General features: G+C 39.3%; 1 protein-coding gene across 2 annotated transcripts; it reads left to right on the top strand.

Annotated features, from left to right (window-relative positions):
• On the top strand, positions 1-16,286 carry LOC129185187 (ERBB receptor feedback inhibitor 1). 2 transcript variants are annotated; one of them, XM_054781966.1, is made up of 4 exons: positions 1-149; positions 11,678-11,811; positions 11,977-12,059; positions 14,193-16,286. In XM_054781966.1, the coding sequence occupies exons 3-4, from the start codon at positions 12,052-12,054 to the stop codon at positions 15,025-15,027; spliced, it is 843 nt and encodes a 280-aa protein (XP_054637941.1). In that variant the 5' UTR covers positions 1-149; positions 11,678-11,811; positions 11,977-12,051; the 3' UTR covers positions 15,028-16,286. The 2 variants fall into 2 exon arrangements, with proteins under 2 accessions (XP_054637941.1, XP_054637931.1); XM_054781956.1 differs by having other exon boundaries at positions 14,189-16,286.
• The last annotated feature ends 559 nt before the right edge of the window (positions 16,287-16,845 follow it).

Genomic DNA, 16,845 nt, shown 5'->3' with positions numbered 1-16,845 from the left:
TCACTCGGAAAAGCCACATTAAAGTGACTTCAGGCTGGTATTTACACACATGATGGTGCACATGGTTCGGTTCTCGTTCTAGAATGCTGAGTGGGAAGCCTTGTACTACTACAGCAAGTAATCGATAGGCCAAGATGGACGCACTGTTGGTAAGACTGACACACATAAATGGAAAGTTTCAAGAAGTATACATTTGTTTCGAAGTTGGGATTTAAATTATATTACTTTACCCAACTCTAAGTTAAAATGAATCAAACTCAGATTTCTTCGATGTGGTATTTAATTGTGAGTGCTCGGGTTCAGTTAGTCTGTGTGAGTACTGCAATCTGAGTGCTGTTAGCGGGAGATTACTCTCTTGAACCGCTACACGAACGCCTTATATCCGCTAGCCACCCTGTATCAATCCATCTGTCTAGCCACCTATCTGTTCATCTATCGATCGATCGATCTATCTATCTACTGTATCTATCTATCTACTGCAGTGGTTCCCAAACTTTTTACAGTCGCATACCAATTCACACATTTTAGCTGAATCCATGTACCTTCTGCTCCTGGACATTTAAAAAAACAAACCTTTTTATCTTAATTAACTTGAAATATTGAACATAGTTAATTGGTTAATTTATTTGATAGTAATTCCGGGTCAAAAATGTCTTGTGCATGGTCACATTTTGATAAAGTTTCACATGAGTAGTGGTAAATATAGCTAAGTAATCATCCTATATATCTTTTATTCCAGAGTGACGTTGCATCATTCTGTTTGAATGGGTTGAATTTTTTTGTCCACTCACGATAGTCTGGATATTAATTTAATATCAAGTTGAAGGGGAAAGTTTAACAATAATGATAAAGCAGTATCCAAAGAACGAAAATACATCCATAAATACATACATGAAGCCTCATTTTCGGGGGGAATCCCCTCAGTGACAGGTTTTCACCGCTACACGGTGAAATCGGAACGCAAATATTAATAATAATAATAAATTTATAATAATACTAAATGAAATCTTCAATATTAAACACTCTTAATGCACAAAATAATCATCAAACTCGCATATTTGTTCATATAATGCACACAGAGAAATGAACAGCTTCATGCTCTCGCTCTCTCCTTTTTGCTTTCTGCTCCGGTCCCCCTGGCGCCGTGAGGCGTCGAAATTGTGAGTGTTAGACGCCAATTGTTTCGTTTTTAATCATGTACCCACTGTTACAATTGGTGTAAACCCGGGGGTACGCGTGTCCCACTTCGGGAACATCGGATGTATTGCAATTCTTTAGCAGTCTGGCTATCGATCTACAGCAGGGGTGCTCACACTTTTTCAGCCTGCGAGCTCCTTTTAAAATGACTAAGTCCCAAAGATCTACCTTCTATTCTCTATATATTTTCAATAGAGGACATGTATATTTAGTATATTAATAAATGAGTATTTATGTACATGGTACATCTACTGTGTATCGGGGTGCACACACTTTTTCAGCATGCAAGTTACAAGTCACAATGATCTACCTCTTACTATAAAACATGTAACACATACATAACATCTACTATACAAAATACTAATGATTAGTATTTGACATTCAGTTTACAGGTCATCAAAATAGCTGAGATCATTCAATAAAAATAAAAGTCCTCTGTTTAAAGTGAAACACGTCATTTTCATATTAACACTAAACGTATTTAGAAGATTGTAAACAGTCTTTTTATGCCGTAGCTATGAAAATATTCTATTTATAAAGAAATAGGGGTGTAATGATTCATTCACTACATCGATGCATTGATTTATATTCCTGTGATTCAGCTACATTGATCTGGGTTCTCAAGTTTCCATTCAGGACGACATATATATCGATTAAACATTGTTTAAAAGGTAATCAATCGATTGATACTAGGAAATGAAGCATTGGATTTAAGAACGGCAGGCTTTATATGGATGTGTTCTTCTTTAGCACTTTTAATGTTAAAGATGTTAAACGTTACAGTCTGCCTGTCGGTGACGTCATTGTCTTCCAGGTATGTGGTGGTCGTGGGAGTTGTCGGTGTCCGGTGAAATACAGTTGATTCGCTGCTTCTTCTTTTGGTCGGGTTATTAGCTTCTTTCAGTTTCATATTTAACTCATCTGCCCTTATTTGAAACTCCTCTTAAGTGACATTTATGGGGACAATATGCAAAGTAAGGACGTTTTGTATGCCTCTGGATGGTAGTTTACGGTCCAGTAGCAATGATGCTAAGTGACGTCATCATCCAGCGCGGCGTGTCCAGATCAAAACACATATATGTAGGAATGTTACAGATACAATCCCCGTATTTTAGCAATGCAAAAAATTTACATTCGTACACACAAAAATGAAGTCCAACTTTCAGCCTCAAACTCATGGATCTGAGCTTCAGGACAAGATAGGAAGTATGTAGGGTATACATTTGCTTTCATATCTATCTGCAGATGAAATTTCATTCAAATCTGATGGTGCGAAATATGTTCATTTTGTCACGGAATTACTCTGTGTACAAGCAATTTTTGTAGTGTGGCGTGGAAACGAATCCAGCGTGCTGCTGTAGCATTATGACACTTGATTTTCTTCCGTGGACTTTTTGATTATTAAAAAAAATGTAAGGCTACTCTGACTTTTAAAAGACATGTCACAGCCTAAGATATTATATATTTTGTAGTACGGTTGTACTTGCCAAGGTCAGTGGGTCGATCACAGCTTTTGTCTTGACGCATTGTTAAAGCAACGAGAACCAAAGGCACTATTTCCCGCTATGAAATTTGCTTTAACTTCTTAAATACTTGGGGTACAGAAGTGAATGAGGTATCAAATTACAGTTCAAGTCATATTTTATCAGACAGAATTGATCACAGACTTGATTTTACATATTTCAAAATGTTGTAACATTCCTAACATATGTGCACTGCAAAACGTCTCTGATCAGGAGGATTATCAGCCCAAAAAAGCCACTGTTTCCATCGGCCGCACAGGTGAGGAAGTTTCAACACCTTGTTGAACATACCATACCTCATTAATTTGCTGAGGAATTTGCATAATGTCCCTCATTGGGTGCAAAGCGCTGTTTTGGATTGCACTATTTAAAGTAAATAATTCATCATGGAAAGCTATACCACCCTCTGTTCATCCTGATTTTGTATTTTTAACTCATTTTTTTTGTACTCATTGCTATTTTATTCATAAGTTTGTCAGCATTATTAATAATTTATACCTGACTTACAAAAAAAAACGGGAACCTCGGAAACTTCACCTGCACTGTCCAGTTTCCAGTTATTTGTTTCACAGTCCTGGTTGAATTTTTTTGACCAAAAAGTTACTGAATCGCTTTGGATTGTGTCATTCTAAACGAATCAATATCGTCCTTGAATCGTATCGGCAACCACAAATCAGATCGTTATTAAAACGAATCCTTACACCCCTGTAAAGAAGCAATCCTACTTTGTGGAAATTCACTTATCGCGGTGGAGACTGGAACCAATTAACTGCCATAAACGAGGGATTACTGTACTGTATTTGTATTTTAGTTCATTCATCTATTTTATGCATGAAAAAGCTAAATTTGGGCAAAAAATACACACTATTTGCTTAAATATGCATATTTTTTGATTAATAAAACAAACGACGATTATTTATTATTTGAAACTCGCGATAGAGTGAGGGAGCGATGTTCGAATCACGATGTAGCAAGGGACAACTCTATATTTGTGGGTGAAAAGAACAATCATAGCCAACATCCTTAAGACGTAAGAATGGAACGTCCATTTACAACAATTTAGACAATGTCATTGACATGCAATTCATGAATTAAAAATAATTGTCTGAGTAGCGAAAAATCTGTTTTTAAATAGTCAGAGATCCACCACAGTGGCGTTTGTTTTTTTTTCAATGCCTCTGAGAAGAACCAAAGCAGATTTCATTTAAACACACATTAATATATTCCCAACAGAGCGGTGGAAAGTTAATGTTATTCGTTAGACCCGATGCTTCTGCTAGTGACAGCTATTAGCATGTAGCATCCTCTTTATCAACACAGCTAACGAGCTGAAATGACCACAACTCTTTTGGAAGCACACAGCATTTGGCCCAACATCGAATTAAAAAGGGTATGTAAACTGGGACGTCACATAGGATTGTGAAAAATTGAGTTAACGAAACTATGTCGGGAATCTGACTGTTTTAGAGCATGTCAATGTAGTGAGTTAGCCTCCCCTCAGATGATATGAAAAGTGATTTTTGTGGCGCATATTTTCTTGAATTGTTTGCTCACCCCAGACTGTTTTCAATCAAATAATTAATTTAGTCTTTGACTAGGGCCTTTTATAAAATCCATTTTATTTTTTCCCAAATTCCATTTTTTCTGTTTTAATTTTTTTGGATTCCGTTTTTTTACCTTTTACACGTATTTTACCAGCATAGAGTGTGTGCTTTTTGGGTTAGTGAATAAAATGTCCGTTAATTAAATGGAAAAATCCTTACATTTATTGATGCAATACATCATTGGCCAGTTTTGCCAAGTAATTGAGAAATGGATGTAGCTTGGCTAACGTTTCTCAAAGGATGTCATCTCTCTGCACTCTGTGTGAGCTCCTGGGCGGCCCCTCTTCGTGCATGCAAGAGGAGGGAGGAGGGGTGTTCAGTCGAGCAACAGCGTCTGCGGTGGAAGCGTTAGTCAGTATGTGGCCGTAGTACTCCGTCGTAGCTCAGTAATTTGGAGGTACTTCAAATTCAGAGCATAAAAATCTTTTTCACCAACCAATATGAGGAATGTGTGGGGCTGTGCGCCAGCTACACAACTCCTGCCAGAACACAAAGTGGTGTCCTATCACGTTGCTAAAAATATGGTCCCCATTGCAACAGTAGAAAAATGTATTTAAAAGCCTGCTGAAAACAGATTTGCGATGTCCAGCGAGCTTCGCAGTCACAATTATTTAGCACGACAAGCTCTACCGCAAATGTACAAAGAAGTTAGACAGTTGCTAAGCCTGATGCGCTTGACAGGTTGGTGTTCCTGGCACAAAATAAGGAATGTTTCCCTAAAAAATAATACTGTTCAATTTAAAGTATTTTTGAGTTCCTGGACATTTTAAAACTTCCTCTTAAACCGGGCAGTCCTTCATATTTTGTTCTTTGTGCTTTTTTGTTACTAGCTGAGGATTTGACCATAGTTAAAGGTTTCTTATAAAAAAGATTATATTTGACTTTTTCTATATTTATTTAAAAAAAGAGAATGGCCTACTTTATTTTAGCGGCTATATTTATTTATTTATTTATTTATTTATTTATTACTATTATTTTTTTTTACCTCTGTCCTGTCCAGCCTTTAAAGCAGATAGAATTGTAGATCTAAATGCTGTCAAGTGCTCAACAGATTTACTCTGCCAGGGAGAAGTGTGATACAGAACTTATTTGACTTTGATGCTTGTTATTAAGCAATTAGCGGCTATTTTTAGATACAATTTCTTTTTTTTTATGTGCATCTTGCATGAAGTTTTAAAACTTCAAAAAACATCCTCATGTTAAGTATTTATTTGAATAAAACAACTTCATCTTGGCTTTGATTTTGTCTAAATTCACTTTGCAGAAAAAATATTGAGATGTATATTGATATTCAACGTAAATGTATCGGGATATGAGTTTTGTTCCATATCGCCCTACTTGTGATGAAGGAAGATGTGGTCAACGATGTCATTCCAATCGCGTTATTAAAGTAAGATATTTTTATATTGTTTACACAATTAGACACGATGGCGAACAGTGCTCTTATTTTGAAAGCTGGAAGTGTATTGTGTGTGTTGAGAATTTGTCTTGACAGACGAGCTAGGTGCAAGAATAAACGTGCCTCTCTCGTCTTTTTAACCAAGAACCTGCACGTCGTTAGCGGGCATTGTAAAACGCTAGCTTACATTAAAGCAGTAAAACATAACGCGGTATAAACACTCATCCAGCCTGAGTCGCACACATATAGCCCTTGCTATCTGCTAAACTAAGCTAATCCCGCTAGCTTCCATTCACGCTCCGTAAGAGAGGACTTTCCAAGTTTTTTGCTGCCGTTTTGAGCAGGGTTAGTGTTTGTGATGAGATCTGCCACGGTTGAGCGCTCCGCCGAGGAAATACTTCCCCACACGAAATTAATTTCATTCACATTATTTCACTTTCCGTGAGATTCCGTGTTTAACAGTAAATTCTGTTTTTATTTATTGAAAATCACAGGGCCCTATTTGACATAAATGAAGTTAGCTTAGCAGGTTTGAAAGAGATCAGTGTTTACCCTACCGTGTATCAGGGTTTATCCTCCGTCCTCCCAGGAAGGGCAAGTTTATTTGAGACTTTTTTTTTTCTTTGGGATTGGTTAAAGGAGCAAGTCTGCTGTGGCAAACCAAAGACTTAGGAAGAACTTGAAGAGTGAATATGACAAAGTTATGCCTGTCTTCCCACAAGAGTTCCTGGTCACATCAGTTGACACAATTCCTGAGCGGCTTGAGGTTCTGGTAACAAATTCTAGTGTTCATATGGAATTTTAAATAAAACCTCATTCTAAAAGCTTTCCCCTCCTATCCATTTATAGTTAATAAATAAATTTAAAGTATTTTAAAATCAGGAGTTACTTTTCAATCACCCTGTGCGCACCAGATCACAACAGAAGTAATTGAAGGATACCGTTCATATAGAAAATGCATACCTTGTCTTTTTTATGAAACAAACTGAATTGTCTTATTTTTTAATGTTACTTACAGGACAGTATCTCCTTTCTGTCTCAACATGGTCACCCGTTTACAATTTCTCGTCTGGTGTCTGTATCATGCATGGAGGAGCAATGACAATTAAACGACATGTCTTTATTTTGACTTTGTAGATTATTTTGCTCTTGCTTTTTATTATGAAAGGTGGTGGTTATCAAACGTAACCGTCAAGTAGTGATGACAATACAGCTGTAATAGTTTGGTTTTATATATTGGTAGTTGTCACTCAGAAACTCATCACTTTTACATCACTAGAACAAACTGTTTTTCCTGCCCTCTTATTTGTCATTGTAACGCTGCCAGGCCACGTATCCTCCTCGTTAGTACCTTGGCAGTGTGTGGCGGTCTCCATGGTGTCTCCCCTTGTGCCTTCCTCATGGGAGAGTTCATTAGCATCCTGAGACCTCCGGCTTCACTGCAGTGTCACAAAGGCCCATTTTATAGTTGAGTGGCTCCATTCATGCTCGCTGGCGGTACAATTCCTCCATCTCTGACGCTCACGGGGGGGATTTGACAACACAGTGGCTTTTGGAAGGACGACATGAATATTCCAGTAAATGTATGGGAGTCTGTTTTGTGTCTTGTAGGGTGTTTGTCTTGTATTCTATTCTAATATACTGTATGCGTCGTATGGGTGGAAGTCATTGAGTAAATCATATTATAATGACACTGTTGCACAGTATGACAATACAGTCGTTCTGCAATAGCAGTACAGAACATCACATCAGAGGAAAAAGTTATTGTAGACAGTGATTTATTTAATGACTTCAAATATTTTTGAACTTGAATGGTACAATAGTTAATTTATTACTATAAGTATTGCTTTTATTGAGAGTACATAGTTCGAATCATTTATCACAAACACAGAAATACAAAACAAAATACAGCTTTCTCATCACACTGGCACGTGAAACATTTTGAAACTTTGAAAAACTTTATTTTGAGGAGTTCATGGATGTGCCTCAATTATAGTTGACCAAAAACAAACATCTCAGGTGGACATTATTTGTTTAGCACACAGCTGTTTTTCTTCATGTCCAAAACTTTATGTTACAAAATTTGTGTACATTTTACACTGCTCATGATTCCGTTTATGTTAATCTACTGTATATAAATAAACATCATTGCAAAGTCATTGTAGTGTTGTTTTGTAGTGATTTCCTTAAAGGGATAGTTTGTATTTTTTGACATGAAGTTGTATGACATCCCCATCAGCAGTGTAGTCCAATAACAGCAACTTACCCCCCAGTTGGTCTCCTAAGTCCAGTTCTGGTCGGATTTCCATGATAAAGAACGTCGTTCCGCTTAGTTGCTGAGGACATTTAAGGAAAGAGTTTGGCTTCTCAAAACAATATGCGTTCAAAAGAGTAATACATTTGCGTCACAAACATGCCTCCTCAAAAAAATCAGACCTCACAAAACACTCAACCTTATATACTGTATGTCTCTCGCCGTATCCCTGCGCTCTGTCGCCTGTGCATTCATGTGTATTTGATGAAGACACTTGCATCTTCTTCCGCTGTGGGAACACATACGTAAACAAGATGGCCGCGGCACTCCGTCACGGAAGGAGAATGGCATCACCATGAGTGTGTTCATCACATACACATGAATGCACATGCAAGAGTGCGCAGGGATGCGTCGGGAGACGGGATAAAGATGCTATCCTTGAACAGGTGAAAGGATCTGCTCCTATGAAATGGACAGTGATAACTAAGCAGCGAAGTGCTCGCACTATTCAGACTTCCTGCTTCCAATAAGCTTGTTCTCCCTCCCTTGCATTGCCCCTTCCAGTGTGCAAGACAACCACAGGGATAACTGTAAGGAATTGTTTGTTGTTTTTGTTTTTTTAAATTGTTGTATTCAATCTTTTTTTTTGTGTATTGTATGTGTCCTTGTGTTCTGTATACTGTACAGTGCGAGAGACTTTGGTGTTAAAGTGTAAGTTCCGACTTATACTAAAGCTTGATTTGCATCACAGTACGTAGAAATAGAACTCTTACGTAGATCACTTGTATAAATCAACTATACAACTGCCTGAGTCATGTCAAATGTCAGGACCAGGACTTCAGGTGCAGGAATGAATGAGTGTGTGTGTGTGTGTGTGGGGGGGGTGCTTTGGATGTACATTGTTAGTGGTACATCTTATCATTGAGCATCACAGGAATGCTACACAATCAGCCATTGTTGAGGGCGGATACTGCACGCTTTCATGGTGTGGAGGAAGGAGGGCGGTGCCGCCTGTTCTTGGTCCTCCTGCATCTGACCGGGAGGTTGTGCAATTGCCCGCTCGGTTTTTGTTTTTGAGGTAGACAATCCGATGTTATTGGTGTCTTCTATACTTGCATAAGCATGTTGCACTTTAAGAGTGGCTAAAATATACTACATAACTGAATATATTGTTTATGCTAGTGTTTTCACATCAAATAATAAATGACTAACTCCTTAGTTTTGTCTTCTCACGTCCGTATAATTCTGCTGTATCTAATTTTCACACAGTGTCAACACATTAAACTGAGAATCATTACATCCTGAAGGTTTAGTCTGCACACACCCACACTTTTTGTTGTCAAGTGTGTTGCTGTGCTATTGTCTACACCGCGGGCACCAGGTAGCCCCCCTCGACCACATGAGGTGCCCGCAAGCCTGCTTTTCATTCAGGTTTTCAGTTAATAATGTGAGAACACTAGAAAGAAATGTATTCTGAAACATAAAATGTGAGTTGTGGACACCAGCATTTTGTTAGCATATTTGATCTGTTTGGGTTGAAATAAGCTATGAAAATCATTTCTACAAAAGTTTAAGACCATCGCTCAAAAAATAACAAAAAACTCTCCAAACCAGAACAAAAAATGTTCTCAGTAGGACTCAGTAATGAGTAGCTCCACCGTTCTTGATAATCACTTCAAAAATTGGTTTGGGCATGCTTGATGTGAGTGTTTCCAGGAGGCTAGTGGGAACATTGCTCCAAGTGGTGAAGATGGCTTCACGAAGGGCATCAACTGTCTGGAACTGATGGCCATTTTTATAAACTTCCCTTGCCATCCATCCCCAAATGTTCTCTGTGGGATTTAAATGAGGGGAACATGCAGGATGGTCCAAAAGAGTGATATTATTCTCCCTGAAGAAGTCCTTGGTCAAGCGAGCATTGTGAACTGCAGCGTTGTCCTGTTGAAAAACCCAGCTGTTACCACACAGACGAGGGCCCTCAGTTATGAGGGATGCCCGCTGCAACTCACTGAATGGAAAAAGCACCCCAGATCATGATGGACCCCCCTCCACTGTGCCGGGTAGAAAACATCTCAGGTGGGATCTCCTTGTCATGCCAGTAACGTTGGAAGCCATCTGGACCGTCAAGGTTACATTTTTTCTCATCAGAGAATAAAACTTTTTTCCACCTTTCAATGTCCCATGTTTGATGCTCCCTGGCAAAGTCTAAACAGGCAGTTTTGTGGCGTTGAAGGAGACGAGGTCTTTGAATTAGTTTTTTGTTTTTTAAACCCTTTTCCCACAGATGCCATCTGATGGTTATTGTGCTGCAGTCAGCACCAGTAAGGGCCTTAATGTGGGTGGAAGGCCGCCCTGTGTCTTGATGGACAGCCAATCAGATCCTCCGGCTCAGTGCAGGTGTGATTTTTTTTTTTTTTTTTTTTTTTTTTTTTTTTTTGGGTCTACCACTTGACTTTTTTGTTCCATAATGCTCAGGATCTTTCAAAAAATGTAGAATGACTGTCTTACTGCACCCAACCAGCAGCAATGGCACGCTGCGAGAGGCCTTGCTTATGCAGCTCGACAATCCGACCACGTTCAAAAAGAGAAAGCTTCTTAGCTTTAGCCATCAGGAGGGCATGACAGTGTGAATGCCTGACAGAAAATGAAAATTTTGAGCAGATTTTGGCTTTTATAGCCTGTGGGCTTAAACTTTTGATCAGGTGATAAACAACCTATTTCAGTTTTTTTTTTTTTTTTTTTGGTTTAAATTACAAGTTCCAAATGTTTTTTGTCTCACTACCCCTTCTTGTTTTTGCATATTGTAGCGCTGCTTAAAACCTCATTAAGATCCAAATGTGCAAAATGCAAATTCTAGCAATTTTTCAGCTGGTCTTAAGATTTTGATCAGGTCTGTACATCGGTGTAGTGCACAATTGTAAACAGGCGTGTGTGGGGGTGGGAGTTGGGGGGGGGTTAGCGGGATTGTGTAAAAAAAACAAAAACAAAAAAAAACAAATAGGGACAGTCGCGTCGGAATGTGTGTCAGGAAATAAACTTCTAATAGCGGAGAAGGCAGCAGTGGTGTTCCTGCTGTAAATAACGATGGCTAACGATTAGCTTGTTGAGTATCGTGGAGATGGGGATCGGACCATTTCTGAGCCTGGTGATGTCATCATATGCAAATTAGATGAGTGAATTTACTGCCGTCACAAACGTTGGGTTGTACTGATGATTTTGTTTCTCAATTACAGAATGCCTTTAGCCACAACTGTTTGAAATAGTAATATCAAAACTGAATTTTTCTTGGGTTCATTCAGATGTACAATTTGCTACATTGAAGTATGCTGGAAATTACCATAAATTACATGATGTCTTTGAACACAACCCTTCATTGCTCCTAATAACACGGTGTAAAGTGTGATTCAAATGTTCTGTTACGATTAAAGAGACTGGGGTTCAACAAATAGATTTTTTGGACTTGTGTGGTATCTTTTAGCTTGATTGACATATTCACTTCACTTAATACACACAATACTGTATATATCATTCTGTCCTGTCATTGATCTTTCTCTTCATGAAGTACAGTCAAAATGGGTATATTTCACACGTAGTTGCTAATTGTGATGAATCATGATTAGTTTAAAAATTGCGATTCATCTGATTTAAAATTTGTAATCATTTGACAGCTGCAATATATACTGTATATGTTTCCCAACAGTTTGCCACAGATTACGAGGAAGCCATAATGGGTTGAATGGCAAGACCTTCATGCTTTTTAAGAAATCAAGCACCGTGCGGACGCTACGACGACATGAGTCATAACCGCTATTGGGGACAACATGACCTGAGCAGGTACTTCTCTACCATTGCAAACAAAGCATAACATGCAGTATATGACACAGCCAGAGCGCACGACGCTGACATGTAATGACTCACTCATGACAGGTTACCTGCAGAAATGATTGACACACGTGCACAACTGTGTGTCCGTTTTTCCAACCTACGCTGTTTTTGCAGAGTGTGCTTGGGTCTGCCCAGTGGCGACGTGGAACACAACCTGACGGAGCTTCAGCAGCGGCAACAGGACAGAGAATGCAACTGTGAGTCTACTTATCCTTGTTTACGTCTTGCTGGCCTGCATCACGTTTGGATGAATACATCCTTGCTTCAAACACAATTTCTTCTTAACCTGTTCATGCATTCATATTTTTAAAACGGTTCGACTTTGTAATGTGGCATTTTCAAGGTTAGAAAGGGGGGGAAAAAATAGCCTACTGGTTTTAGTTCAAAACAAATGTCTGACTTAGAGGCTTCCTGGTTAGGTGGATAAATAATTACCTTTCCTTTAATTGCACACTCCTTTCTATTTTAATGTTTGTTTTAATTGAAGTAGTTTGTCTTTTATTGGTTTATAGCCTAATACGATTTCTTTTACCGTGAATTTTTAAATATTTATTTTGTTTTATTTTTATATTTAAGATATATATTTGATGAATACAATTTCAAGTATGCACATGTTGTAAGTACAGTTGCATTAAACATTTCAGCCCCTCCCATTTTAAATCACATTTATTTGCAAAGTGTACAAACTTTCAGTTGATGGCCAATAAAAAAATAGTGCCAGTTTGTAAAATTAAAGGTGTTGAGCCACTGCATTTTTATTTGTTTGGTTTATTGTAAACAAATGCACAAACCTTACAAATAAGTCTACTTTACAATGGGGATTTGACTGAATCACATTGAGTGCAACTGTACTTAACTGAACCCAGGAGCTACTTCAACTTTTTAAATAATGATGATAATACACCTAAGCTGTATAAAACCATTGCATTTTGGTAGTTTTCTCTCTTTGCTAATTGGCTGGAAGGAATCCCATTGTTCTACTGCTTTGAATTGAAGTATGGCATCAAGTTACCAGATATTATATGGTTCCCAGTAAACATCTAATGATGATGGCGTGTTATTATAAACGACGATAAAGCCTACTTTATTGTCCTGAACACATATTTACATGTGCTGGCTGATTGGGAAGCTGTGGTTTAGTGTGAAAGTCCTGTAGGCAGGGTTTGGATGGACTAAGCTGTCTAGCAGAGGAGGACCAGAGCGGATGGGAGCCTATCAGCCCCCCTCCCAGGTCACCAGCTGTTCCTGCAGTCTGGGCCACGTCGGATGTTTTCCACAGAGAAAGTTATGGGAAGCTCTGTTAAGATAGTGTCCATTCTGTGTTAATCAGGGTTGTTGTGGCTGATGTTTGACAAAAAGGGTGACAGGTTAAGCGGTTGTTTTCTGTGCCTGCTGGGTCCTCCTCCATCACCTACTCCCCCGAGTGTTTTTGCCCCTCCTGACCAATCATTACACTCTTGATAGTGCTTTTTTTTCCATTGCAGTGCATCTTGTTTTCCACGCTTCTTCGTGTGAGATCTGCTTCCTGCTGTGACGGAAACAACACTGATAGGAAGACCTTGTACTGATAGGTTCTCCATCATTTGGACAATGACATCAATTTGAATCATGTTTCCCCGAACACCACCACAGTAGATTTAAAAGTGAAACAACATTGATTTGATAAACTGACTGATTTAAAGGTCCCGTATTATTGTGTGTTTTCAACAATTTGACAAAGTATTCAAAGTGTGTCGCCCAAAATCTAGCCTTGATGCTGGAATTGACACTACAGCCGTCCTGGGAACACGCAGTTTTGTGTCTGGAGCTTCAACGCTAATGAGTTGTGTTAGCCCATGCCTGTCTCTGACGGTCTGCTTTATTTTTTTTACATACACTGTAGCTGTGAACTTGTCCAATGTAATAGATGGCATATATCACATAGAACAACGTAATATTAAGGAGTGGGGCAGGACGACACAAACGTCACTACACTGCTATAGTCTTTACAGTCGGATGTAAATAGCAACAGTAGCTAGGTTAGCCTGATTGTGGAAGGAATACAAAATGGCCAAACTTACAGCTCCCACATGTGCAGTGTTTGTTGTTTATTGTTGTTGTTGTTGGGTCAGGTTCCTTGTAGCTTGTAGGAAGGAGCTTTCTTTCATGAAGTGGTGAAAACCCGGAACATGACAAAAATCATTTTGGATGATAGGGCACCATTTAAAGACGGTGTTAAAATTGCCAAAAAAAAAAGGTCAATACAGTGAAGTCGGCCATCATAACTATATTTTATCATATAAAAACACTGCTTGGTTTAATTTTTTTTTTCCTTTTCCTTTCCCAGCTAGCATCTTAACACCACAGTCTCCTTGCTACCCCGACTCGTACCACCTCTCCTTGGACAAGACCCTGCGACCTCATGAAGGAGACCAGGTGGTTCCATATTCTGCTACCCAGAGAAGGACCTTGTTTTGGGGCCAGCAGAGAGATTCCAAACCTCTACCGCCATTACCCGGCACGGAGGAGCTCATGTCAGACGAGGCGGCCGACGGTGAGGTGGAGTTCTTCACCAGCGAGCGACGCCCCCTTTTGCCCAAAAGCTGCCCTAAGACTGTGTCCAGAAGCAGAGGTCAGGTAAATCCTGCCTATCACGGTGGTTCATTGCAGCCTGAGAGTGGCGTCCTGGCATTCTCCTGGCCCGGAGGAGAGGACAGACCGGCTATTAAAGGAGCTGATGGCTGGCCACCAATTATATACAGTAAACCTCCAGACTATTCATCCAGCGTCCACCCTGAGAAACCTCAAATTCCTCCCCGCATTCCAATACCGCTAAAAACTACAGATACCGAGGATAAGCCGCCCAAAATCCCTCCGAGGGTCCCACTAGTACCACCCTGCCCGCCCCGCTCTCCGAGCCCCAAAAGCCTACCTATCTACATCAATGGTGTGATGCCGGCCACGCAGAGTTTTGCCACTAACCCGCAATACGTGAGCAAGGCGATACTGAGCGACAGATCGCCACCCACTGAGCAGTCCTCTTCTTGCATCGTTCCCATTTTGAAGGATGGCAGGCAGGCCAGCGCCACGCACTACATCCTCCTTCCACCACGCCAAAGGACCGACAGGCAAGGACGACTCTTGAGTGAACCTACCAGGATGGGAAACCAGTGGCAGAACAGATAATTAAAAAAAAAAGACAAAGAAACAGAGGACAGAACTGTGCATCAAATCATTCCTTTCGACCTGTCCATTAGCGAAGGACTTTAGTTGAATTTAAAATGTAAAAAATCCTTTTGACACCCCATACCAAGTACACCTAAGTTTCCACTCTCTAAAGGTATTTTAGAAGTGTATAAAACATTTCTAATTTAAATTAAATATAAAAATATATATTTTAATTTAAATTAAAAAATATTGTGATCTACCGTTGCAAGTTATTTTTCAGGAATTTTTAAATGAGAAAATATCAATACTTATTAAGCATACAGTATTTGACTATTTTAATCCTTTTAAATCGTCAAATACTGCAGACATAACACTTGTAGGATAGAGGAAAGACTGCTCATAGTGTCACCGGCCTTATCTTTTTCAATGACTGGTTGGTCTTCCCCCCCCAACATCCAATAATATTGACACTGGGAGTGTGTTCCTAACTTAATATTACCAGTGAGTATTAGTGCAGTATTTGCTACAGGTCAACCTGGAAATCCTCTTAACATTCCAGTGTTGTCTTCTCATTCGTTGCAGTGTTAGGTAGCTGCCTTTTTGGGTCTCGAGGAACTTCCTGTTTTCCTTCAGGGCCAGTATTTCATGACTGGGTAATGACAGACATGGTGCAAGCCAAGCAGAGCTGATAGTAGAATGTATCACACGATATGTCATACATTGTGAGCATTGAATTGCTGTAGAAAACAAGCTGGACTTGTGTCAGTCTCCTCATTCCATGTGTAAGTTTTTCAAGATGCTGCTCAACGTTCACAGGGGTTGTTTTTGTGTGTTTTTTTTAAAATTGTAGTTCTGGTTATGCTCTGTGAACTACATGACCAGTTATGTCGTTTTAACAGCTCATATTCTTCTGTGAGAAAATAAACCTGTGAAATGTTCATTTCCAACATGACCTTACAATAGATCACATGACTAAAGGCAATTTTCTCCTGCAAAGTTTAGACTGAAAATGTAATCTTTAATGTATTTCATTCAGATCATTTTCTAGAAAGAAAACATCAGCTTAATGACAATACAGTGTGTTTATGTATGTATGCTTTGGATGTGTTACATTTCCTCTGAGGCTCAGTGCTGTTTACATCCGCTGTTACACTGACAACTTTGACATTCTACACAAGGTTCCACTTTATCCACAGTGAACACTGGAAGTTCAGGAGCTTGTAGTCTTTTGCTTAAAAAGTGATCTTGATCTATTTATAAATAACTTATTAATTTCATTTGTGTGTTGTTCTTTTTTCCCCATCCACGGGCAACAAATACTTAATCACGAATCAAACATTTCCCGGAACTGAAACTTTCAAACTACAGATTTACATAAATATTTGTGAAAATGACAGTGAACTCTGAGTAAAAACCCACATACAAACAATAACCCCTTCTCCACCAACATTTCCAGGAACTTGTATTACCTGGGTAAATGAATTCCAGGTAACGTGTGGTTTGGTTTGCTTTCCCACCGCACCGCAAGTTCATGTAATCTCTAGCAGTGGTTCTCAACTGGTTTGGCGGCGGGGCCCAACCATCACCCCTCAACGACAAGCAGCAACCCAAACTTCTCAAATGCTTAAAGGGACTTTTTGCAACAGTTACGTGGCTGCCTAGGAACGTGTAGCAAGCAAATAACAGACCCCATGATGTTTTTTTCCCCCAAATAACTGCAACCCACCAGTTGAGAATGAGTGATGTAGAGTATATTAGGCTGGTGACATATGGGAGAATGGCACCTCCCTACCAGGTCATTTTGGTGGAAACACGGCAGTGTTTTTCAAACTCCCA

Source organism: Dunckerocampus dactyliophorus, chromosome 1 (assembly GCF_027744805.1).
Source record: "Dunckerocampus dactyliophorus isolate RoL2022-P2 chromosome 1, RoL_Ddac_1.1, whole genome shotgun sequence".
Classification (NCBI taxonomy): Eukaryota; Metazoa; Chordata; class Actinopteri; order Syngnathiformes; family Syngnathidae; genus Dunckerocampus; species Dunckerocampus dactyliophorus.
The sequence above is the reverse complement of the archived record's forward strand: the minus strand, read 5'-3'. Positions and strand labels throughout refer to the sequence as shown.